Source organism: Puma concolor, chromosome A1, assembly GCF_028749965.1.
Source record: "Puma concolor isolate L17-30 chromosome A1, mPumCon1.1.hap2, whole genome shotgun sequence".
Lineage (NCBI taxonomy): Eukaryota > Metazoa > Chordata > Mammalia > Carnivora > Felidae > Puma > Puma concolor.
In genome coordinates, this window is record NC_141667.1 from 9,074,255 (window position 1) to 9,100,073 (window position 25,819).

General features: G+C 42.0%; 1 protein-coding gene across 5 annotated transcripts in view; it reads right to left on the reverse strand.

The window, feature by feature from the left end:
* Nucleotides 1-25,819, reverse strand: part of CTNND2 (catenin delta 2) — a 945,427-nt gene that overhangs the window by 362,129 nt on the left and 557,479 nt on the right. For 3 of the 5 annotated variants that reach the window (XM_086676153.1, XM_086676178.1, XM_086676162.1), the window contains exons 8-9: nucleotides 15,729-15,923; nucleotides 4,012-4,333 (exon numbers count right to left, since the gene is read on the reverse strand). In XM_086676153.1, the coding sequence (XP_086532279.1) occupies nucleotides 4,012-4,333; nucleotides 15,729-15,923 (517 nt within the window). The remainder of the gene's footprint in view (nucleotides 1-4,011; nucleotides 4,334-15,728; nucleotides 15,924-25,819) is intronic. The other 2 variants (XM_086676183.1, XM_086676171.1) reach the window with 1 other exon arrangement.

The following is a 25,819-nucleotide window of genomic DNA, read 5'->3' on the forward strand; positions in this document are numbered from 1 at the left end:
AATTGCTGGAGATTGTGCACATCACGAATTACAACATCCTGAAAAGGGATTCATCAACAAGATTAAAAGACGTTATTCCTACTACAACCTACACGCTAAGTTATGACAGGAAACGGCTAAGCCATAAGTTTCCTTTTATGGATAAGAACATTTATAGTACTTTTAGTACACACAGGTACGCCAGTCTTACATTATGTTGTTTTAGTTATTTCATCAATCAGATTTTTAAAATAAGGATGCTATGACTTATCACTCCCAACATCACTAAAACCTCTTTCATATTATTTGATGTTAAGATTTATATTTGACCGATGTGTTTGAAAACAACAGTGTATAAAATTCAGAATTTGGAGGGCACTGAAAATATATTAGCCATGTTAACAATCCTTAAGAGATTCACACACGCAATTAAAAAATAAAAACTTCTTAGAAAACAAAAACATATGGATGTAAATTTTCTCAGGGGTTGCTGACTCTAAAAAGGAAATTAGATTTTATCATCTCTCTGTATAAAAAAGGTTTCTGTGCATTCTTTGTTGGAGTACATCACGGGGGCAGTCAAAAGTAAAAAGACCAAAGTTTTGCCTCCATATACGACGGAGCCAACATGTGAGAAAAATGCAAGCCTTCAGAACCAATTTTTTGCATGCTGTGGTTCAGAGGAATTAAGAGCTGAGTCTCTGGTTTCAAGTCTAATGACTGAATTGGAGCTATCTTGATTTCAAATTCTTATTTTAAGGTACACTATTTTCTGGAAAGCTTCTCACTGAATAATACTGAAACTCAGGAGCACATGGGTGGCTTAGTCCATTAAGCGTCTGACCCTTGATTTTGGCTCAAGTCATGAACTCATTGGTTTGTGGAACAGAGCCCCACATAGGGCTCTGCTCTAACAGCATAGAACCAGCTTGGGGTCCTCTCTCTCTCTCTCTTCCTCTCTCTCTCTCTGACCCTCCCCTACTTGCTCTTTCTCAGAAAATAAATAAATAAATAATACTAAAACTCTTCCACAGAAAAATACCCTGGTCTGCAGTAAGATACATAAGGTAGGTATTAGAAAAGAAAAGAAAGCCAAAAAAATAAAAAAATAAAACAAAGACCACACATCCAGTTAGCAATCAGCAGAGCAAGGAGACCGATCTCCGTAATTTCTATCACTTCTTTCATCATTCCAAACTCCTACACCCAAACACCAGGTACTACCATTCAATCACCCTCTGAAAATAATCATAAGAGACGGGAGTATATTCTTTCCTTTTCCTTTTTTTATGAAAAAATTAAGATGTTCATGCCAACACGTGCTTCCGAGTCCTAAAAGTATGGATTCTAGCCCATGTACCCACCTGCCAGCAATGTGATCTGCAATGTCATTTAACACTCTAATTCTCCATTTATTCAAGGCACTAAACCTATCAGTTTCCTTCCACAAAGGAGAATTACATCAAAGATGTAAGTAAAAGTGCTTTGAGAATTGTAACGTGCTGTAAACATATGTTGGGAACAGCAGAGGCTTACATGGTCTGGTATTTTAATGATAAATAAAACGTTAAAAAAATTCTTTAAAAATGTATGTATAAAAGCTTGAAAAAAGTCTAAGGACCGAAAAGCTTTAAATCATGGGTCACAGTGCCAAAATAAACAATTCTGAACCCTGGAAGTTAAACCTATTAGTTCGAGTAAAATTCACCTGATAACAATCAAAATTTATTATTCAAAGGAAGATGCAAAAATCTCGTCATAGGAGAATCATCGTAATTTGGACTTGAATTTTAGATTTGAGACGTCTGTCAGTTAAATCTGAACACTGTGACATGTTCCCTTTTTTAAAGAAAACTCTTTCTTTAAAAGAAATGCCTTTCTTTTAAAGAAAGGCATTACTGTATTATAAGCTCTATCCATTTTTGGATGATGCCAGATTATTAGTTCCTTTTGTATTAACTAAGCCATGACAATCTAGTTCTGGTTCTAGATATGGTACTGTTTTGTTGTATATCCGAGCTGAGGATGGTGGAATGCTTTTTTTTTTTTTTTTTTTTTTTCAGATTTAACACATAGTTAAGGGCTAACGACTGGCGTTGTTGAAAGTAATGGCGAATTTGTAATTCATATGACACAATGGCTTACACATAAATTTTACACATACACAAAATTAATAGCCAATACTGCCTTATTTATGATTAACACTGCTTATTGGTGTTTCCCTTTTTTGGTTTATAGTGGGCATGCAGTAAATATTGGTGACACAATCCATAACTTAAAAAGGTAAGAGAGCCATAGCAATACACTGAAAGAAGAAAAAAAAAAAGGTCGTAAAAATGACAGTAATAAAAAATAGAAACGATACACCATTTATTTTTATTTTTTTAAAAAAAAATTTTTTTTTCAACGTTTATTTATTTTTGGGACAGAGAGAGACAGAGCATGAACGGGCGAGGGGCAGAGAGAGAGGGAGACACAGAATCGGAAACAGGCTCCAGGCTCTGAGCCATCAGCCCAGAGCCTGACGCGGGGCTCGAACTCACGGACCGCGAGATCGTGACCTGGCTGAAGTCGGACGCTTAACCGACTACGCCACCCAGGCGCCCCATGGATACACCATTTAATAAAATCAAATGCATTTAATATACAGCATAAAATAAAGAGGCTAGGCTGTGGCTAGGGAAACAAGTACATTTGGTTTCTTGCTAAGCCAACTTTTCCTAATATGAAAATTTAAAACCTTTCCACTGGAGATAAAATGTTTACCCTCATTTAAATATATGGTGCTAAATAAAGCAATGCCAATTCAATGATGTATTTTTCTATTTACCGCTTCCTAAGAGTTTACTACTCTTCTATTTCTGTATGTTTTCAGTAGCACGTCAAGAACAAATACTTAAGAGAGTGCTGAGGTGTTGTTATCTGAAGAACATTTTACCCACGCCAGCGAAAGTACTTAAGGACTTGGGGCAGATTTCAGGACCTTTGAAACTGAAGATCTGGATAAGCAGACTTATTTCTAGTAGTTAACAGTGAGCATTTATTAGAATTTATTTTTATCATGGAGCCTCCATCAAATATAATATTCAACATGGACCCTCAAAGCCAGTCTGAATTGTGCTAAAGGAGCTGTCTCAAAAAATACTATGAAATGGTCCCATTATTCCTTTTATGTTTGTAGAAGCGATTTCTTTCCCACAAAAGAATCTATGGAACTCCTCAATACAGTACATATGCACTTGTGTGCTCTATCAGAGAAAATTCCTTGAGACGAATTTTAAGTACACTTACCAGAGCCAAGTGATATGCCCTGCTATAAAGAAATACCAGACATCTGACATATCTATAGTATTCACAGATGCAGATATATATTTATGGGACTCTATCAGCATAAATCAAATGGCTATGAATAAAACATCACTAAACCAATTCTAAACTTCAGAAGTAGAGCACCACTAAATATCTCACCACTGCTGGAAAAAAGGAAGCAAAAAAGAAACACCACTCAGGAATAAGAATTTCTCTGATATTACACCCAAGTTTTTATCGACGCCCAAACAATGTCAACCTAATGTTTATTTTTGGACACAGAAAAATAAAGGTAATTGGATTTTCTAAATTTTCAATTCTGGGTATAACCCGGAAGGCATGAATACAGAAACATGGGTACGCAGTGACCAAACACGGTTCCACTGAGACAAGCAGGCGCTTAGACCGGGATACCTGAAGTCGAACCACTGAATCCCCAACTCCTCAATTTCTGTTGCACGAAAGGGAGCTGTTTCATATCTTATTGGAGAAATTATTATTTGCTGTTGAACCCCAAAAGATACTAGACAGAGACACATGATCAATAGCCGTATTCCAAATCAAACGCAAGATTATAAAACCCAGCCCCAAGCCAACCCTTTCATACTCAGCCAGGAACATGAACGCGATGGTGGGACATGCATGGAACAATGTCTTAAGGACGCCTGCTTGGAAAACCTCTTTAGACATCGCGGTCGGGAAAAGAAAAGGATTTGTACCCACCTGGGATCCTTCTGAATGCTATCGATGGACGGGGACCTGGCCAAGGTGCCTTCGGGCGGGAGGGCGGGGCCGGATTTGCTGTACGGAGACTCCACAGAGGGACAGTACTGCAGCTGTCGGTAGGGGTCTGCGTAATTGGAGGCTGGGCCCGCGGCGTAGCTGGCCCTCTGGAAGGTGGCCGCGGCGGCGTTCTGCGGGCCATGCTGGCTGCCTGTGCGCTGCAAGGGGACGGAGTCGACACCGGGGGAAGATGGGGCTAGGACAGGAAAGTAGGGACAAAGCAAAAAATTGAGGACCTGCTCACAGAAACGGTTAACCAGGTCTAAGGCAGGGGGCGGGGGGAAATTACACACATAAGAAAAAAAAAAGGGGGGGGTTTGGAAGAATAAAAAAAATAATCTGTCATATTTGAACCAATACATTCAATGTCATCCACTAAAATGATCATTAGCATGCTATCTCCGAAATAAACCTTTCGGCGATGGGGGTGGGTGGGAAATGCATCAGTTGTGTGTTGATGGCTTCCCAATCCCCAAGAGAAGTTTTGTTCATCTCAAAAGGAAAATAAAGTCTGTGTAGAACCCAAACGCAGAGGATGCATAGGGACCGTTTATAAGGCATCATGGATGGGTAGTTCTTTATTGTTCAAGTTGAGAAGATTCAGGAAGTGTTCAGGTGATGTCACATTAATTTTATTAAGAGTATAAGGCAAACTTCGTAATGTCGCGAATTTTCCTGAATAAAAGAAAGAAACTGCGGGCCTGGGGGTGGGGAGGTAGGGTGGGGCAGGGCTCCTATTTCCACAATTAGTCCTAGAGCAGTAAACACAGGACTGCTCTAGCTCCTGGAAAGCAATTCCCCAAAGATTTCCATATGCCTCTTCTTCAACTAAAGCTGTCACAGTAGCAAGTAAATTCGGGGAAGGGTAGGCAGGTGGGAGGAGGTGCCCAACTGCAACCCAGACAAAATAACGAGCCGACCTGGCTTCTCCAGGAGCACCTGCATCTTTTCGAAACGTCTACATCGTTCTGGGAAGAGTCTCCACCAGTTATTAATGTCAGTTTGACTAGTCCCAAACTGAATTTCAATTATGCTTCCTTCGTGGATTCTTGTCAGTCCATCGCATGGCATTGTTTTTATCTGGTTCTCAAAGATATTTGACGTCTAAGGTTTAATGACCAAATACAATGCAAACAGCATCTTTCATGTTAACAGAATGGGACCAGTCAGTAACTGTTGCAACAGTTGTTAGCCATGATCAGCCGTAGACAGTACAATTTCTTTACTGGCATTGCAGATCAGAAGATATCCAAAGAACAGCCAGTGTCTGGATACAACCATTTGTATCCAGGAGTATCCAGGCTCTAAGGAGTAGGATTTCAATTATAAACAATACCCCTCAACTCTGACTACTGAGTGCTTATTAGTGGGTGACAGAGAGTTTATTTTGTCCTCTCTCGCATTACAGGACATATGCCAAATCAAACACCCAAAAAATTATGTCACACTGAGCAAACAATTATGAAAAGAAGTTAAGGAAATTGTGCCAAATGACAAAAAAGTTATAAAGTGAACTGGAGGAAAACATTCTAATGCTGAGAACTGAGTTTTAATTAAGAGTTCAGGGCTTCTCAGGGCGCCTGGGTGGCTCAGTCAGTTAAGCATCCTACTTCAGCTCAGGTCATGATCTCACAGTTCCTGGGTTCGAGCCTCGCATTGGGTCTGTGCTGACAATGTGGAGTGTGCTTGGAATTCTCTCTCCCTCTCTCTCTCTCCCCCCTCCCCATTTGTGCTCTCTCTCTCAAAATAAATAAATAAACTTAAACAAGAAACATTAAAAAAGAGTTCAGGGCTTCTCATTTCCAATGAATTATAATATTTCACCTTACAATAATCAAAATTAGCAGAACAGCCACTGAGGCATGGTGAAAAGTAGAAACACATTTAAGAAAAACTTTCTCAACAAAAAATGTATGTATACTCTGGGGAGCGGTCTTTGCAATGATGAAGACTGTCCTGATGGCTTGTTTCAAAATGACCAGTTTAGACTAATGAACATTAAGTTCAGAACCAGGAAATCTGTCTTATGTCTTTACGCAATTTCTGGAAGAGTTCTATTTTCTCGCAAACTTACAAACATGTGTAGTTAGAATTCATGTTTTAATAACGTATGAACGATGTGTTTTATATCACGATGGCAGGGGTTTAAGATTTAGGCCAGGCCTAACCTTGCTTTTAGAAGAACAAATGTACAGAGGCAAACAAAATTTCATTTTCTAGAAGAGTTGTGACAGGATAGCCAGCAAATCCAGGGCAAAAGCAGAAAACTAAATACACCTGACATTTTTCAGATAAATTCATTTTTTCCCCCTTCAGGAAAGTAATATCTACATTCAAGCTTGCTGAAAATGGTTACTAATACCAGAAAATATATCCTTTTCTATTCCAAAGTGTTAACAGCTAATGGAGTAAGTACAATGATTAACAGGAAAGAAGGACAACATGGCAGAGATCAGGAAATCATACAGAAATCTAAAAAAACAGAAACAAAAACATACGTGTTAAAAAAGTAGTAACAGTAAGGTGAGTGACCTAACCATGCCAAAAACTCTCCAGGGACTTTAAATTGAAAGACAATATCATGAGAGTGTTTTTTAAAAAAAACAAAAACAAACAAACAAAAAAACACTTGCAGCAGCAAAGACTGTAAGGACACTGGCTTCAAACGTGAAAACAGGGTGTGAAATGCAGTTAATTAAGCAGAAACAGGAATAGCTCCAGTATTCCAGGAGGAAGAGAAGGCAGAGGCAGATGTAGGAATATCGTCAGGCTCGTATTTGTACTTCACTTTGGCCTGTTTGGGGTCAGGGGCAGGGAATTCATTCAGAGCCTGGCTTCTGAAGTTAGACAAGTGGGTTCCTATCCAGGCCTTCTGGCCAATTCTGGGCATGAGACGAGTGAGTTACTGAGCTTGTTAAGCTCCACCTTCCTGACTGTGGCATGAAGAGAACAAGATGGCCTCATGGGATCATTATTTGCTTTAAAGACATGAAGGGTATTAAACATCCCATATGTAGGAACTGTGAAACAAGTGAGCTGTTGCTATGTCTACCATTAACAATGTTGAAATCAACTGATACTCAACAAGGAAATTGTACCCACTGCACTGGGGGGGTGGGGTGAGGTGGGGGAGACACTTGCCACTGGGTATCAGGCTCCAGAGCTCCAGCAAGGGCTTTCTGTCTGCTAAGACCCTATAAGAGACTGAACACATCACTCTCACGTTACAGATGGGAAACTGAGGCACAGAGAGATTACGTAACTTGACTGAGTCTGCCTGGTATCTAGCAGTGAAGGGATCAAGTCCTTGCACCCTGCCTCCAGAGTTTATTCTTACAACCACCGCTGCAACTGGACCAGATTTTAAACTTCAAAATGTGTGTTACTGAATTAGCTTCATGGTAAGAAAATTTATGAGAGGCTTAAAATGAAGGGAAATGTCTACTAAAGGCATAGAGGATAGACAGGTTTACAATAGGAATTAACATGAATATTATAGTAAAAATTGGTAAAAGTTCGTGTGTTAATTTAGATCATTTCCCCTCAAATTGAATTTATTGAGATATGCAGAAAAATATGGGGAAAAATTCTTCACATAGACAAAAAACCTAACTTTGTTCATGTCTATAAAAATCAAAGAATAGGGATACTCAGTTACCTTAATTTTATTTCAAAGTTTTTTTTTTTAATGTTTATTTCTTTTGAAGATAGAGTGTGAGCAGGGAAGGGGCAAAGAGAGAGGGAGACGCAGAATCGGAAACAGGCTTCTGCACTGGCAGCGTAGAGCTCGATGCGGGACTCGAACTCACAAACCATGAGATCATGACCTGAGCTGAAGTTGGACACTTAACCGACTGAATCACCCAGGCACCACTCAAAGTGTTTTGAGTCTTAGTTTAATCACTAATACCACTATAATTCGAAAAAAGAGGGTAGACTCTGAAATCTAAAATGGGTGAACAACTTCCAGAGAGATCTTATTAGAAAATCATAATCGCATGTGTGGCATTTGATAAATGACATTTCAGAAGTTTCCTGAATCCACAGTTTAAACTTTTAGGTCAGAATAAATAGGATGCCTGATGGGAATTTCAAAGTATAAGATGAGAATTCAGGGGCGCCTGGGTGGCGCAGTCGGTTAAGCGTCCGACTTCAGCCAGGTCACGATCTCGCGGTCCGTGAGTTCGAGCCCCGCGTCGGGCTCTGGGCTGATGGCTCGGAGCCTGGAGCCTGTTTCCTATTCTGTGTCTCCCTCTCTCTCTGCCCCTCCCCCGTTCATGCTCTGTCTCTCTCTGTCCCAAAAATAAATAAACGTTGAAAAAAAAAAATTAAAAAAAAATGAGAATTCAAGTTGGTACTGCCGAAATGAGAAAAAAAAGAGACTAATCAGTGCAAAGAAAATAATGCAACAAGGAATACAGACGGGGAGAAAAGTACACTCTCTTAAAGTGTGGGCCATGCAACCGTCTGTCTTGAAGAAAACGTGTGAGGCTCAAACAGATCTCAAACTAGCCATCAGTAGTGTAACAACGCGATGCCTCGTATTTCTTTATGCACGACATGCAAAAATGACTTCGGCATCACAAATTAAATTCCCCCTTTGTGCCCTACCTGTTCAGACCTCAGCGTGGCACATGCAAACCACGGCCCCCCATTAGTGTGGATCAGCGGACACTGGTCACACCCTTAAAGACTTTCTCCTTTAACACATTGCCTGCATTTCTGTCCCATCACACATTTTCTCTTATTTGAGCTTTAGAGCTCGGCGGACCACGTCACCTGCCTTGTAGGAGGGCTCTATTCAATGGAACCTTCCTGGGCAAACATCTGAAGTGGAAGGCTCCCCGTCAGCGTGTCCAACACTCCCCTCTCTCCTCACCTGCTCCGCAAATGGCCCCTTCTCCCCTCATTGAGCTCTCAGAGCTCAGCGAGCCATGTCGCTGGTACCTTTGGGGAGATTTTAAAAGCAGCCTCTTCAGCAGCTGACTTGATACTTCACCTGACTTCTACACTGTTCACGAAATTACCTGTTTTCTTCAGAGCTACACAAATAAAGGTCTACTGTACAAAAGGGGGAAAGATGTTTTATGTGTGATATTTGCTGGAAATGGGGGAGGAGGGATCCTTTTTCATCAGCCAGACATTCTACTTGGATGATGATAGATGGTCACATCCGTTATTTACTGACCATAAAAAAAACAAAAACAAAAAACAAAAAACAATAAAATATAAGAATCTGGCACATGAAGAGATTTGGTTGCAGGGGGAATAAAAAGTGCAGTTCAACAAAAGAAGAAAAACCTTTGTTTTTGTTTTTTTAATTCTCTTTGCTTTTCTGTATATTTGCATTTGCATAAATAGGAAAACATAAACTACACTTACCCTTATTAAATACAAAATAGGAACACAATAATTAAATACTATTCCCTGTGCAATCTCAGAAAATAAAGATAGCTTAGGTGCCATCAGGTCCGAGAACGTGGCCATGAACTCTCTTAAAGAGAATTCGACTCTGTTATTTTAGGGACAAAGAGCTTTTAGCACTCAATCTGCTATATTCCCAGCAGTATTATTATCTAGAACTCAACTGTAAAGGCCTTCCCATTTTCTGCACTCTACACAGGCTGATCCGTGCTAAACTCAATGGGAAAATATTCCTGGGTAAATTTAATGTAATCTCCCCCCCCCCCCCATTTTAATTCCAGTACAGTTCGCACTGAATGTTACGTTGGTTTCAGGTGTACAAAACAGCGATTCAACGATGCTATACATTACTCAGGGCTCATCATGAACATAATCTTTTAACTTCAGGTATTACTGCCTTTGTGGGGAGGGGCATTAATGCAGGGGTTTTACTAGTAATAGAATCATTATTATGGTGCGGGTGTTGATGTTTCTGGATTTTACCAAAAAACTGTTCCTACTAGCCAACACTCTGCCTTCCCTCAGCTGAGCTCAGTTACACTTTTTATTCACATCTCTTTAGGTGGTTTGATATAGGTAAGCTTCTGGAAGCCCTTCTCCATTTTTAGAGGATATTCATCACCAGGTTCATTAAAATTTTCCAATAGGGTAATAACGTGCCCCTGACTTCCTAGACTTAAAAAAAAAAAATAACCAAGATATTATGAAGGATCTAATTTGACTTGCTCTAATGGAAAGCAATCACTTTTACAGTTTGAAGTAACAGCATTTAAGAAGTAATAAACTGCTAATATGCCACGTTTTTGTGGACTCCAATGATGATTTTAATTGAAGATGTTATTTACCTGTTAGTGAATAATAGTAATAAAGTTGTATGAATATGAAGGTGCTGTGAAATGCCTCTATACCTTTATTGAGCAGTGGCCATTATTGTGGAGAATTTTAAGTTCTTTCAAAGTACTTTCTCCACACGTGCAAATATTTTCATCCCACTCTTTTTTTCTTTTCATGTTTTAGTATTTGTCAACCTCATAGAGATAGTTAGCAGATTTTCTCCTTGCAACATACCTATGATAACTCATTTTTTATTACAAGCTGACACATTCATCACAGAAAGCTTGTTTTCTCCACTCACTGAGAAATGCATTTATCCCAAAGTAAATTCATGCGACATTCATCACGGCAGACATTGGCCATTTTCATTAGTTTAGAAAGATGCATTTGGAGGGCCGGGATAGGGGGGAGTGTCAGAGTCAAGCATTTGTGTTAATCAAATGACTCCTAAGTTGACAGTTACTGGTATGTTTGAGTTTGAAATAAAAATTTGTGCTACTTAGTTTCTGCTTAATAGACTTTATCATAAGCAAATCCATGAAGATCGCATCGTCCCTGCCTGGCTGTACTTCTTATTATATAAGCTCTGGTTTTGACAAGCCTTATCCCAGATGAAAGGTATGTTTTATTTAAACAGACATCCAAGTTAAAAGTGTGCCTCTTTAAATTTTCATCACGCAAGAAGTAAAGCTTCAGACACTGGGTTGATGTCCTGTAAAAGCAGGTGGGGATATTCGCGCTGCCATCAGACTCACTGGCCTGCCTTTTCGGCCGCAGATCACACCATTCCGCCTCCCTGCACAGGGAGAGAACATCGATGGTGGCCCCTCTCATTTCCTGGCTCTACAAGGAATGAGTGGCTGTCACGTCTGGCAAGAGGATGCTTTCCGTTCAGCAGACACCAGTGCTGATTCAGGAAGTGACCCTTTTGCCTTCTCTTAGGCGGCGAGATCTCTGGGGCCACACTGCTGGCTTCTATCTCAATCCCGTCCTCAGGCATGAGGGCGTGCTGCTCTACTTTCCGTCTGCCTTCCTACCAAGAGCACCTCTGGGGCCAGGGAGGGAGCGGGCCGTCCTCAGAACCTGCTCCCTTATGCCGGAACCGGGTGGGGCAAAGGTCTGCGGTTCTTGTCTTACGATGGCCGGGGCGCATGAGCGTGCGGGGGCAGGGGCACAAGACCCTCTTCACACCGTGCTTCCTGGCACAGCCCTGACAGAGTATCCACCAGCTGAGTAACATCCCACTGATTTCCAGTGTCGAGTCGTGAGCCTTGTTTGTATAAGTTTCACCTTCCACAGTCTGGAGCAGAAGGGAGGTGAGAAGTGGGACGTTAGCACCCTGACCCCCTAACCTGTTCATAAATGTACACAAATACATGTGTGTAGGCTCTCTCACAGAAGGGTTAGGTAGCTTTGTGGTTTGGGAAGGCCTTGAGGACCTCTTTGCCTACCCAAAGGTAGAGAGAGGTCCCCATCGGAGTTGGTGTCTCCAATGGAGATTTAAATCAGCCGTCAAACGTTACAGAAAAAGGGGGTGGCCTGGGTGGCCCAGTCGGTTAAGCGTCTGACTTTGGCTCAGATCATGATCTCATAGTTTGTGGTTTTGGGTGCCGCACTGGGGTCTGTGCTGACAGCTCAGAGCCTGGAGACTACAGCCTGCTTTGGATTCTGTGCCCCCCACCCCGCCACTCCCTCGATTGCACTCTCTCTCTCTCAAAAATAAACATTAAAAATAAAGAAATAAATCAGTCTTCAGAGTAAATAACAGGGGTGAGTGGTTATTATGGCAGTCAAAGAGACCTGGAGAAGGCACGCAGAGAGAAGGATGGAGTTTCTTTTTTATTCTTTTAATGTTTATTTATTTTTGAGAGAGAGAGAGAGACAGAGAGACAGAGAGAAAGCGAGGGAGGGGCAGAAAGAGGGGGGAACAGAGGATCCAAAACGGCTCTGTGCTGACAGCAGAGAGCTCCACGTGGAGCCTGAACTCACGAACCGTGAGATCATGCCCTGGGCCGAAATCAAGAGTTGGGCGCTTAACCAACAGAGCCCCTACAAATACAGTTTCAACCAAGATGAACGTTAAGAGCCAGGTTCCAGAGCCAAGACTGCCTGGGTGCAAAGGTTTAAAGACTGGCTCCATACAACCTGTGGGACCTTGGGAAGGTTACTCAACATCTCTGTGCCTCAGTATTCTGTAGAATGAGCACCGTAACCTCCTTCAGGCGGTGGTTCTGAGGATTCGCGAATATGTTCAGAAAATTTAGAGTGATCTCTGAAAGCAGTGACCTGCCACATGCTTCTGTCATTCGGACCCACCTGCTCTTACTACAGCGCCATCTAGTAATTCCCTGGTTTTTTTAGGCAAGTGCATTTGTCTTCATTCCTAAGTGTTGACTACAACAAGTGCCCCTCAATTCCCGTGGCCCACCTCCTTGATGTGTCCCCTGGAAATGCTTTAGGGGTCAAACTGAAGGAACACCAGTCAGTGCCCTGCTACCCAAGGGCTGAGACCTAAGATAGGTTGCTCAAACCACCTCAGCCACAATGGGAGCCAAAAGTCAGTGGCCCCTGAATACTTCGGGTCTAAGAGGCCCTAGAAGACCGTCCCAAGAAATTGGGGTATTTGCTCTGGCCCTGGAAACCTCTCAAAGTTCTGCATCAGAAGTCTCCAGTATGGGGTGTGTGCAACACAGGATGTGAAAAACGACCTCCGGGGGGTGCCTGGGTGGCTCACTAGGTTGAACGTCCGGACTCTTGATCTCAGCTCAGATCATGATCTCAAGGTTCGTGGGATCCAGCCCTGCGTCGGGCTCTGAGCTGACAGAGCGGAGCCTGCTTGGGATTTTTCTCTCTCCCTCTCCCTCAAAATAAATAAACTTTGAAAAAAAAATAACCTCCTGGATATGAAAAAACAATCTTAGAATGTTTCTTTATATTAATTTGTAATCCTGACTTTTACTAGATATTATTTAATGATATTGTATACTATGTATACAATTCATAAGTAAAGGGTATACACCCATATTAAAGGCATTTTCCCAAACATGTGGGTTCTAATAGAGACAGTTCCTGGGGTTGCAGGGTTAGCTAAGAAAAGTATAAGGATTTGAAATGAAATGAATTAAGTGTAGAAACAGGGAGTGACCCGAGCAGGTGCAGAGGAGATAGAGCCTGTGGCTTTATACTTAGGAGCTGGAGAGAGGTGGGTTCTCCCCACCTGTCACCCCAAGAGACCATCCATGCACTCCTGGAAATGTCAATATTGTTGCATAAATCAGCAGATTTCCTCAAAAGTGCCTCAAGCTCAAAAGGGCAGGCTGGGTTGGGGTCTCGGACATCTGGATGTCACAACCTCAGCAGCTCTCTGCCAGGGCAGAGATTACTGTTACTGAGAACACCCAGGCAAACAGGTTTTTCTCCCTGATGCATTTAGAGGACACTGCTGGCTTCCCTCCTAAGGAGGATGATACCCTTGTTCGTTCATTCAGCACAGTGCTCCACTGATGGCTTAGAGCAGGGGTCAGCCAACTTTTCTACCAAGGGCCAGAAAGTAAGTATTGTCAGCTTTACCAACCAGATGGTCTCCACCACAACTACTCAAGTCAGCTGCTACAGCGTGGAAGCAGCTAGAAATGATACGGGAACAAATAGGCATGGCTGTGTTCCAGTAACTTTATTTATAGACACTGAAATTTGGATTTCATAGAACTTCCACGAATCAGAAAATATTATCCATCATTTGGCCATAAACCATTTAAAATGTAATAATGATTTTTAGCTCAGGAGCACTAATCAAATGGGTGGCCAGCTGAATTTGGCCCATGAGCGAGAGTTTTCAGACCCCTAGTTTAGAGAAAATACTAGTTTTGTTTTGTTTTAAGTGTGAACATCTTCCCCTGTCTTTGATCCGACACAGTAGAATGAAGTATTGTTTTCTTATTGTAGGTACATTTTTATGAAGCTCCCAGAAGTTTATTAACAAAAGATAATTCGAAGAGCATAGGAATGCAGGACAGAGAATCAGCATATAATCCCTTTTGTTGTCAGTTTTTATGCAAATTACATATTCAACATCACAGAGGTGGTAATCCTTGCCTTTTGTAAGGGGTGCATGGAAATAAAATTGCCTTAGTTACTATTATGCAAACCAACTAATGGTTAAAAGAGCCCAGCCTCACACAGGAGTGGTTCTAGCAGGCTGACAATGAGAGAACTCTGACAGAAGAATAAATGGGTATTCCTTTTCATCTGAACCAAGATATGAATTATTAACGATGGATGGCATTTATGATGTCAAAAATAAAAGAAAGAGTATTTTGTGCCATTCTTCTTACGGTGCAGTGAAATACTGAAATGTAAATATCAGTAATCGACCATAAAAGCAACTTAACTTGCCTGGGTTTCAAAACGTATAATTTAGTATCATAATGCAGTTAACAAAATTGCTATGCTCTACTTCGGGGTAACTGGAAGTTACAATAGTCTGAAGGTGCAGGGCCCTGTGTGCCAAGTTCTGGACCAGAGCTTCAGTTTTCCCACGACTCAGCCTTGGTTCAAGTGCAGTGTGTATCAGTTGCTGTACGCAAACCAGCGGCATACTATTTTCTAAGTTTCCTTAGCAATGTGAAGCTTTGTAACAAGGGCAGTTCTCAATATCTTAACTGTATCAATTTTATTGTTAGATGAATGCTCTCCAGCACATTTAAGCATGGCATTTAACCAGTTATTTTGCAAATGGCTACATGCTCTGGAAAATGCTTGCCTTTCTTTGCGCAGCCTGTGGTCGTGTTCAATTCAAAATATATATTTAGTCCAGGAGAGCTCTAGGGTTGATTGAATCATATGCAATTGTCAATATCTGACCTTTACACGATAATTTCACATGACTGAACCTGATAGTGCTTATGAAGGAAAGTCTCAGTTTGCCTTACAAAATAATGCGACATTTTCCTAAATAGGTTTCCCCCCAGCCTGCCAGATAGGTAGCCTGTATCATTAAAGAACACTTACCAGCATTAGGCATATGCCTTTTCTGTCCTGCATAATGACTATGCTTTCTTGGAGTACTTAAATTCATCAAATATGTTAACGATGGCACACAAAAAATTAGTTTTCTTTCAGATCGCCTGTTGGACGATCTTACAACCCCCCATTAAACTTCTTTCATTTAAAAGAGACTCAGGTAGCTAAATGAATCGTATTTGGTTTCTCTCATTATCATCACAGACATTAATGGTAGAAGCAGGTCATAATGCTGGTGGGGAGAGAGGATGAGAAGGTGTGTGCATGCATATACACACACACACACACACACACACCTTTGATGAGCTCCCGAGCAGGACCCCCCCACCCCCGCCGCCTACTACGCACAGACCACCCAGGGGGGGCTGAATACACACCTGTGCTCGTGCGGTACGTGCCCGTGTGTGCTGATGGCAGAGGGTCCCCCTGGCTCTGGCTGAGACTCCTCATAGGGGGCTTCTGATAGACACGGTCCTCATAGATGGGGTCTATGTGGTGCTCTGGGGACTGCAGGGCCCGCAGTTCCGGGCCCAGGTGGCCGTGCTGGCTGCTGTACGAGGCCCGGGACCCAGCTGAAATAAGCGAACAGGAGACATTAGGACCCAACCAACATTCAGACAGAACTTGTTTTATCAAAGACATATTTGAATTTGTTTTTTGCACAGAAATGGTGAAATCTGCAGAAAATCAAATGAATAGCATGAAATGGCAGCAATATGTCAAGCTAATCAGCTTATCGGCATCACCCAGCTGCCTTGCTTTGCTCCCAAACCTGATCTCCCTATAAGGATGATAATGATTCTGAGATAAATCCACGCTGAACAGGGCCAGCGAAACATCATTTTTCTCAGCCTAACGAATGTGGCTGGCTTCCTTACTAAAGGAATCAGGCAGACAAGTCGAACCTAAAAACCTCTTCTTATCCCATAGTCCTTGCACCTTAAATTCTGCAACAGAAATTATTATGTACAATGATAAGCAAACAAATAAGCCATGATGGCAAGCCATCCTGATGTTGTTCCTGAAAAGTGAGCCAGAATTCGTTCTCATCAGCAGTTTCTTCCCGGACAATGAGTGAACGGAAATGTTTGGACTTACAACAGCCTACATCTCTAAGAGAAGCAGATTGTAAAGAAATAGGTTTTCAAGTCACATTTCCTTTTACTCTTACCCTCCAAACTGAAGCACCTCATTTAGTCTACCTTCCTCTAAAAAAACGGTACAAGTGGCTGTCACTAACTGGTTGAATTTGTAAACTGAGTCTGCGCATCGCTCGCCTTGTAGTATTTGTAAATCCTTATTTGTGTCATTTCCTCGCACTGTATGGGCGGAGGTGTTGCTTTGAAACAGTGCTGTGGACCAGGGAACCTTTGCGGACCCAAGGACAGAGCATCCTGCGAGGGCTAAGAGGTTCAGCTGACACATGGAAAAGACGATGTTGACCGAGAGCCAACACTGCACCTGAGGTACGGTCAGAATCCCAGAAGCATCATCTCCACTGGGGCAGGTGGGGTGGAGGACACCGGGGGACAGTGAAGGATGCAGGGCAGCAGGGAGAGACGGTTATCTCATGGCGGTGAGCGGAGAACACACACAAGAACCGAATGAGGCGGAGAGTGGACTTTTGGCAAGACCCTTCGGCTAAACCTTCAAAGCCGATACCCACACGCCATGCTGGGATTTAACTGTCAGCGGCCTCTGGACAGCCCGAACTTGGGAGCTCCCCACTCCATTCTAAGCAACGGGATTTTGGAATTCCTTGATTTCAGCAGTGTCTGCGGGCAGCTCTATCTCTGTGTGGCCGTCCAAGGCAGTCACCGGTGGCCACTTTAGAGACAAGATCTTCAATGCTCAGTGACTCTGCACTGCTTCTTCAGGATCATGTAACCCCCAGGATTTTAATATTCTCACCGAGTATATTTGAGAAAAAGCCCATTCCAAAGTTTCGAAATTGCTGGCAGATAAATACACGCTTTATTAGTATATTGCACACAGGGCTGTTTTAAATTTACGTAAACAAAACAGAGCATTTCTGAATGATTGAGGCAGTGCTCAGAATTCTATGAATTCAGCGTTAATAAAAATTACTGAATGTTTTGAGGAAAGGGAAGGAATAGAGCAAGTTAGTTCCTTACCTTTCCCTCTGCTAGTAATTAAATCAACTCTGATTTAGATAGCGTTCAGATGAATGATAGGTTCAAAATAACTGTTTTGCATAATTAGCTTCATTGCATCTGATTTATCAAATGCCAACATCACACTGAATATTATCTCATGTTCATATTTTCCAGGAATATATTTAAGTATGATACGCCTTGAGTTCCTGCCATCAATTCTTCCTTCTTCTGGAGGCTTTCTTAATATTGCCAAAGACTTAACAAGTGTAAAAATCAAGGAAACAGTCATTATATCCAAATGTTATATAGTTAAATGAAAGCCATCCATCACTCATAGATTTAGAGTTATAACTTCATCATGTTCTTGATTGTAAGTCTCTAAAAACACCCAACAAGGGAACCACAAAAAGACCTGATGGTCTGAGTGGGGACAGGATGTGAGGGCCAGCATTTACTGGGCATGAGGAAATTTTTATAGAACCACGATTCAGACATTAATGACCAAGGGTCCTAGGCAAGGAGCAAGAATCTTAAAGCCTACCCTTAGCACTGCTTTTAATGGGTAATTGCAAAGATTGCAGGGATGAATGAAGTCAAAAAGGGAAGGACTGAAATGACCAAGGAAATGCGCAATACTTTTTAGAAAGAGATATAGCATCAATTAAATCTGAAAATTTACAGATAACACCACTCTGCTAGTCCAGGAGGAAGCCAGCAGCACGGGGAAATAATCACGGAGCAGAAAGGGCTTGTCATGTTCCTCCACGCCACAGTTTCATTGGGTCAGAGTCCAGCAGGCACTGTTTTCATTTGACCAGCAATATGAAAGTTATCGTTTTTAGACTGATGTGCAAATAAATTTCTACATGTTAAGTTTTGTATCTGTCGTTTACATGTAGCAGGTTAGTCCCTATTAACCAACAGATTGATTCATTCAACACAGGGATAAAGGTACTCAAGAAAAGTAAAGCAGGGTAAGGGGACAGCAGACAAAGTGTGGTGCATACTGTTTTGATAAGGTGGTCAAGAAAGTTCTTTTTGCTTATTTGACATTTCAGCGGAAAACTTCCGAAGGCCAGAGAAAGCCATGATGGAGGGAGATCCACGTGGTTCCCAGACAGAGGGAACCAGCCGCAAGAGCAAAGGCCCCTCTGTTTGAAATTCATTTCACGGTATTTATGGAAGTGATTTTATCAGTACCTATTTAATCCATATTGTCTTTAAAAAGAAACACAGTGTATGGACTCTTCATGAGTTCAGACTACAATTGGTTGTAAGAACTGAACAGATTTCCTTTTTAACTCAAAATTTCACAATCATAATAGCCACATTTATATCAAAGGGATTTGGAATATTCAGTGGAAGATCACACTTAATGAGCTCATGAGAGCAGCACAATCTCTGATTGAGATTCGGCTCAAATTTACATATATGTAAATTTGTATGTATGTATACACATATATATAACACATACATATATATATGTATATACATGTGTAATACACACACGCACACACAAACAGCCTTTGAATTTTTGTTCCTTGGAACATGATTAATTCTCAAATCTTCATTTACTTTCCCAAGAATCATCCAGGGAACTCTTTGGAAGGCTGATTCCTGGACATTGCCCCGAAAGATTAGGACTTGGTCTATTGAGCAAGGAGAGGCTGTGTGCCTCTCTTAATGGGCACCCTCTCACCTCATGATTCTACTGCAGAGATGACAGTGAGAGCCCCCCTGTTTTAGATAAAGAGAGAGAGAGAGGAGACAGGCATATTCAAAAGAAAGAAAGAAATGCCTAATAAGTTGTAACATTCAATTTATCATTTCTTGCTTTCTTCTAATAATATAATTTACTACCACATTATACCAATTACTTTACCGGACAAAACGAAACAAATACATTCTGGTTTTAATTGGGACCCATTTACATTCTTTTAGTTCTATAATATACAAGTTATGACCCTCTAATTTAGTATGAATTCACTCGCTTTTGCAAAGAATAAGTGTTTGCATATTTTCATCTGGAAATATTAATATTAGGTTCTGAAGGACATACTGCCTGCCATTATCTGTTCTTTCCAAATCTGGGAGCCAGTTTCAAATGCTCACTGGCAAAGGGGGCACCTGGGTGGCTCAGTCGGTTAGGCGTCTGACTTCAGCTTAGGTCATGATCTCACATGAGTTCGAGCCCTGCGTCGGGCTCTGTGCTGACAGCTCAGAGCCTGGAGCCTGCTTCGGTCGGATTCTGTGTCTCCCTCTCTCTCTGCCCCTCCCCCTCTAGTGCATGCACTCTCTCTCTCTCTCTCTCTCTCTCAAAAATAAATAAACATTTAAAAATTTTTTCAGGGGCGCCTGGGTGGCTCAGTCGGTTGAGCTACTGACTTGGGCTCAGGTCATGATCTCACAGTTTGTGAGTTCGAGCCCCGAGTCGGGCTCTGTGCTGACAGCTCAGAGCCTAGAGCCTGCTTCGGATTCTGTGTCTCCCTCTCTCTCTGCCCCTCCCCCACTCATGCTCTGTCTCAGAAATAAACATTAAAAAAATTAAAATAAAATAAAATTTTTTTCAAATGCTCACAGGCAAAAATAAGGACCCAAATGATACAGCAGTCCGTTGGCCAGAGCAAGCTGACTCAGTATTTGTGAACAGGTGGCAGAGACAGGCAGTTTCATTTCTGATCTAAACAACGGTATTCAGAGGAAGAAAAGGCCAAAGTAAAATCTAGGAATTCAGGTTTCTTGAAAATTGTGAATCCAGTTCAACATCGATGTTTATTAGTAAAACTGTATCTTTGAAGTGCAAAATAGAACTTTTTTTTAAGTTTATTTATTTTGAGAAAGAAAGAGAGAGGGAGGGAGGGAGAGAGAGAGAGGGCAGGGTAGGGGCAGAGAGAGGGGTCGGGGGAAGAGAGAATCCCAAGCAGCCTCCATGCTGACAGCACAGAGTCCAACACGGGGCTCCAACTCACAAATTGTGAGATCGTGACCTGAGATGCAATCAAGAGCCAGACACTTAACCAACTGAGCTACCCAGGCACCCCAAAATAGAACTTCCAAAGAGAACTGTGATTTTTGGAATAGTAGCAGATTTTCCCCTCGCAAATTCCCACTGAACTCCTTCTCCCGCTGAATACTCCAATATCAGCGGTTTGATCCCTGCTGATACATTGGAGTCACTAAGCAACGTGGCCAGGCAGCACGGCCCATGCAGGTAGGTAGCTTGTGCTCTGTGACAGTTTATGGCCCCAGAACAGTTATTCTGTAGACTTTGAACCTCTTAAAACTTCTAGCCCTTGATATTTGTCATTATTAATCTCAAGAGGGAAAAATGATATCAACATATAAGCACTTTTAGAAATAAAAAAGCCACTTTGGCTAGTATTATTTCATACATGTGTGCTAAGTAAATTGCTCAAAGATGCAAATATAGCATCTTAGATCTAAGGAATACTTTACCATAATAAAGACTTGTTTAATTCTTGGTTTTTGCTTTGGACTCAACTCAAAATTCCAAAATCTCCTCCCCACTCCTATGCTAATTCACTAGTTAATTTCAGTATTTAAGAGACCCCAAAATATTTCCTATGTATCTTGAGTCAAGTCCCTGCACTAAATTTCATTTGCAAATGATCATTAATTCATTGAATTAGTTAGACATCTTATCCCATGTTGTTGTAAATGTTAAGATATATGAACACACTTCCTAGACAGGCTACCAGCCATATTCCAGACCGACATTTGGAAGGGAGACAATTCATGTATATTCAATGACAAAATCTGCATTGGAGCCTAATAAGTTCAATGCAACAGGCCATCTGATGATATAAAGTGATTCTACAAAAAGTCTGTTTTGGAAACCTTTAGAAAATGCCCTTCTGTTTCATGTATTTCATGAATCCTAGATTTTCATCCGTTACGGTAACTTTGCTATCACAAATAACGTGAATGCTCATACAGTCTCTGACCAGGTACAAAACACAGGATTTATTCCTGTAACTTGATGATGCATTTTCCAATGCAACTTAATTATGAGACCGCACCACACCTTTTACCAAATGAATACTGTATTCTGTTTGGGCTCAAATACTTTCCACCAAGCATATTTTAAAAGTGAAAAATCACTAGTCAGGAAGTAGCATTTACGGTGCCCGTGTGATCGTGTCCCTTAGAATAGCAGGTGTCTCTCATTCTTTCTAGTATTTTCTCTCTTACCACGAGCATTTCTTCTCAAGCTGTTAGAAAACCAGGCTTCTTTTGTTCATTTCCTTTTGTGGCAGGCAGGCACATGTAAAGTAACGAGACAGCAGTAACGGGGAATAACGAGCAATGAGAAGTCTGTTATCTTTACATTCATAGGACGGACCACTTCTATGTTTTCTTTGCAGTGAACGGTGCATGCTTCTGCATCTGCACCAGAGTGGATGGCATCCTATGGCAAAACTCAGAACTCTGAGTGAAAACACACTTGTCTAAGATGGTACAAATACTAGTGAAACACACCAGGTAAACTTAGTGGTGGCCTGGAGAGTGTCCTCATTATCTGCTTTCGGTTTATCTCAGGCTAGGTAAAGAGCTGCTCCAAATGAACCAGCCATGGATTTCGGTGTTTCTCCAAACACCACTGGCACGAATCTTCTGATTAAAATCTAGGTTCTGGCTCAGGTTTGGGAGAGGCCCCAAAGTTCTGCATTTTTAACAAGTTCTCTGACAATGTTGGTGTGGATGGTCCACACACGTACTGGTTGAGCCACGGACACGTACCTTGGCTGCTAGGGGGCTTCAACTTAGGCACCATACTGAAGCCCTGGGGACCGAACTGTGGATTCCTTATCTCTCCCTGCCTTACTAAGCAAACACGATTGCAACAACAAAGGTGCGGGCCAAGGGTGCAGCCAGATGCTGACCATGCTGATGGGGCCTCAGCAGGAACATTGGCAGCTGGGCCCAGCAGGTGGCTGTGCTGGCCACCGCACGCGGGCATCGTACTGGCTGCCACGGGTTGCCTGGGCCTATAGGTCAGGCTTCCACCTGTGGGCTGCTGCAGAGTGACTGATCTCAGCTGTAGGTGGCCAAGGCTCAGACACCAAGGGGCATATAAAAGCCCATCTTTCCTACAGAGGGCAGACTTTTTACATATGGGTGGCCGGGAATGCTTTTGCTGCTTTTGCTATGCTTCTAGGAGGATTCTGGGGAAGCAAGTCTAGGTTCCCTTCACTGCTTCAGTGCACACCTATGTAAGAGTTCGGTTCGGTGCTTCCCAACCTTGGGAGGACACACATGGCGTTCACCTGGAAGCCTTTTTAACAGTATTGATTTTTGGGGCCCCCTCCAGACTACTGAACTGGGACCTGAGGGGATGGGCCCAGGGAACAGAAGAGTTCAAACACTCCCCAGACGTTTCTAAGACAAGATCTAGCACTGGATGGTTAGGGGCAGGCCTGGTAGATTTGGGGCCAATGTAGGGTCTTGAGGAGTGCATGCCAAGGTTTGGTCCTCAGCAGAGTCCTTAAGACTGCAGATTTAAAATACAGAAATCTCATGGGGCGCCTGGGGGGCTCGGTCGGTTGAGCGTCCGACTTCGGCTCGGGTCATCATCTCATGATCTGTGGGTTCGAGCCCTGCGTGGGGCTCTGTGCTAACGGCTCAGAGCCTGGAGCCTGCTTCCGATCCTGTGTCTCCCTCTCTCTCCGCCCCTCCCCCGCTCTCACTTTGTCTCACTCTGTCTCTCAAAAATAAATAAATGTAAAAAATTTTAAAAAATAAATAAAATACAGAAATCTCTGTTCTTGGATGGGTGGTGGGGGGAAAGGAGTCACCCCCCTTGGAGGGGGTGCAGGTTCTGAGCTTTGCAGGAAGGCAGCAACGCCTCTGAGAGTAAAAAGGGTACAGAATGCTTTCTGTCCACCTGTGCTATTCACTGTGCTGCAATTGACTTCCTGCTGGGAAGTCCCCCAAGTTCACAGACTGTAGACACGGACAGCCCGCAGGACATTTCCTGCCCCTCCCATCCCCTCACTTCTGTAGGTCTCCAGAAAATGTCTTCGGGTTGGACACAGCGTGGTTTTGGGAAAAGGGGCATTTAGGCTGGAAGGTGCCTGATTTTTTACATCAGGTGAGGGTGGGGTCCTTGCTGTGACAATCATGGATCCTGTGAACACGTAGGAATCTTTCTAAAAATAACTCGCGTGTAATCACAACTATTCAGATAAACGTCCCAGTGAAGCTGACAGAATGACTCCCCCAAACAGTCCATCAAGACACCCCAAATCCTTTTCAGTTGACACCTGGCAGATAAAAAATTGGGAGGGGTGAATCGTGAACTGTAGTATCTTTGTGCAGAAGGGCAACATAATTTGACCTCGGACTTGTAATTAAAGTCTTCTTCTGACATTAACTTGTAAACAAGTGTAATCTGTGAATGTTAATTTTTACCCAGGAGGGGTCTCCTGTTTAAAATTTGCTTCGAACCCCATCTTCGCCTGGAGAGAAGCTTTGGGCAGCCACGTTCAGGGTGAAACGGACCAGGAGCCAGGCTCACCACTATCTTATTGTCCTAATTAACTACTGATGCAGAGTGATCTACGATTCGGTGCTTTATTAATTAGTCACTTACCAGAGTTTTTAATGGCCAGTCTCATATTCACACAGATACTCTTCTCTATCAACAAGGCGGATAAAATTCGATGAGTGTCATTTTATTTCTTGACAGCTGCTTCTCAATACCCCATCAGTGCAATACGCGAACAGTACATCTGGAGTCTGGTTTCAGGACCTAATTACTATGGATAATTATGGATATTTCCATGGAAAGAAGCCCGAACAGGGCGCTCCTGACCCATCTTTTTTTGTTGTTGTTGTTGTTGAGATGCAAAGCAGGACAGATAGACCAGCTTCGGCTGCAAGGGACCAGAGCTCTTCAGAATTGAAGCTGAATTTTCATTTTTTGTGTATGTGCCCCTCAAAGGGCACCGATGAAATTCTCAGTGTAAAGGCAAGGAGAAAAGTTTTATCAGACAAAAGTAGGCTTAAGTTGTTTTCTTCATTAATTGGTTTAAATATTTTGAAATATACATGAGCTAAGATGTTTTGTCAAACACAGGCCTTTTTGATCAGACTGTATTAAATATACCATAGACAGGGTGTGCAAATTCCTTTTCAAAAATTACTTAGCTTTTATAATGCAAAGTTCAGATGTATTCTCCTGTATCATTTTTCCATTCCTTTATATATCTTACTAACACCCACAGGGAGGCTCTGGTGTTAATTCCAGAAGAAAAAGATACCATGAACTTTCAACATAATTTATGGGGGGAGAAATGGCAAGCAAATTGCTTCATAGGTTACTCGTTCTCTATATTTACATTTTATAAATTCTTCATATCAACACTTTATTACATTTTCCTTATTTTACTCAACATAATATTTGGCATATAAAAAAAGGGTTTGAGAAGAGAGATTATGCTGTGTAATAAACAGTTCTGAGGAGGATTAAAATTTTCCCCTGATTCTGTTCTGGTTAAAGGGCTTTAATAATTGTATCTGTGGGTTTTAGAATCCAATTAGTAATGTATTATATATGTATACTTATTATTTGGATATCAGTTACATTTATTTAAACGTTAAATCCCTAATACAAAGCACCCGGATGAGACCGATGTATAGTTATAACTCCCCCACCCTATTTTCAACTGTTTTCTTTATCCAAAGAAGTTACTGTTAAACCATCAATTGGTGTGGCCCAGTAGTCATGTGCGTGATGGTTTTCCAGTCCAGAAATTAATCTGTGTTGACTCTTTAAGGGAAAAACAAATACTACATATTTGCTAGAAGGCTGTCAGGGTGTAGGGGGCTCTTTGGGGTCATGTCAACTATAACCAACTAATTGGCTCTGCCATGGAGGGGACTGGAGTATTATAAGCTTCTAACCAGCTGAGCTTAAGACCTGACAGTACCTGTGTGCGTGTGTGTGTGTGTGTGTGTGTGTGTGTGTGTGTGTGTATTTTCTTCATTCTAAACAGAAATGTATACAGACTTCCCTTTTCTACATCAATTATTAAAATGAAGCTTATCTTGTAAGGGGGGTTTTGACTTTATCACATTGCCAGTCCATTCTAGGGGAGCTCTAAGGTTGAAGCCAGAAACATGGGGAAATGCAGATATCATTTGGGGTACGGTATGGGCATAGCACCTCTGTAATGGCACAGCACCTGTGTGCCCAGGCACTGTCTGTAACAGCAGAGCACATGCGGGCCCAGGCACCATCTAGGAGGCCCAACAGGAAAAATCAATGCGATCACGTCTATTTGAAGATATTAGCATAGCAAGCAGAAATAGGAAGGGCCACTAGAGTC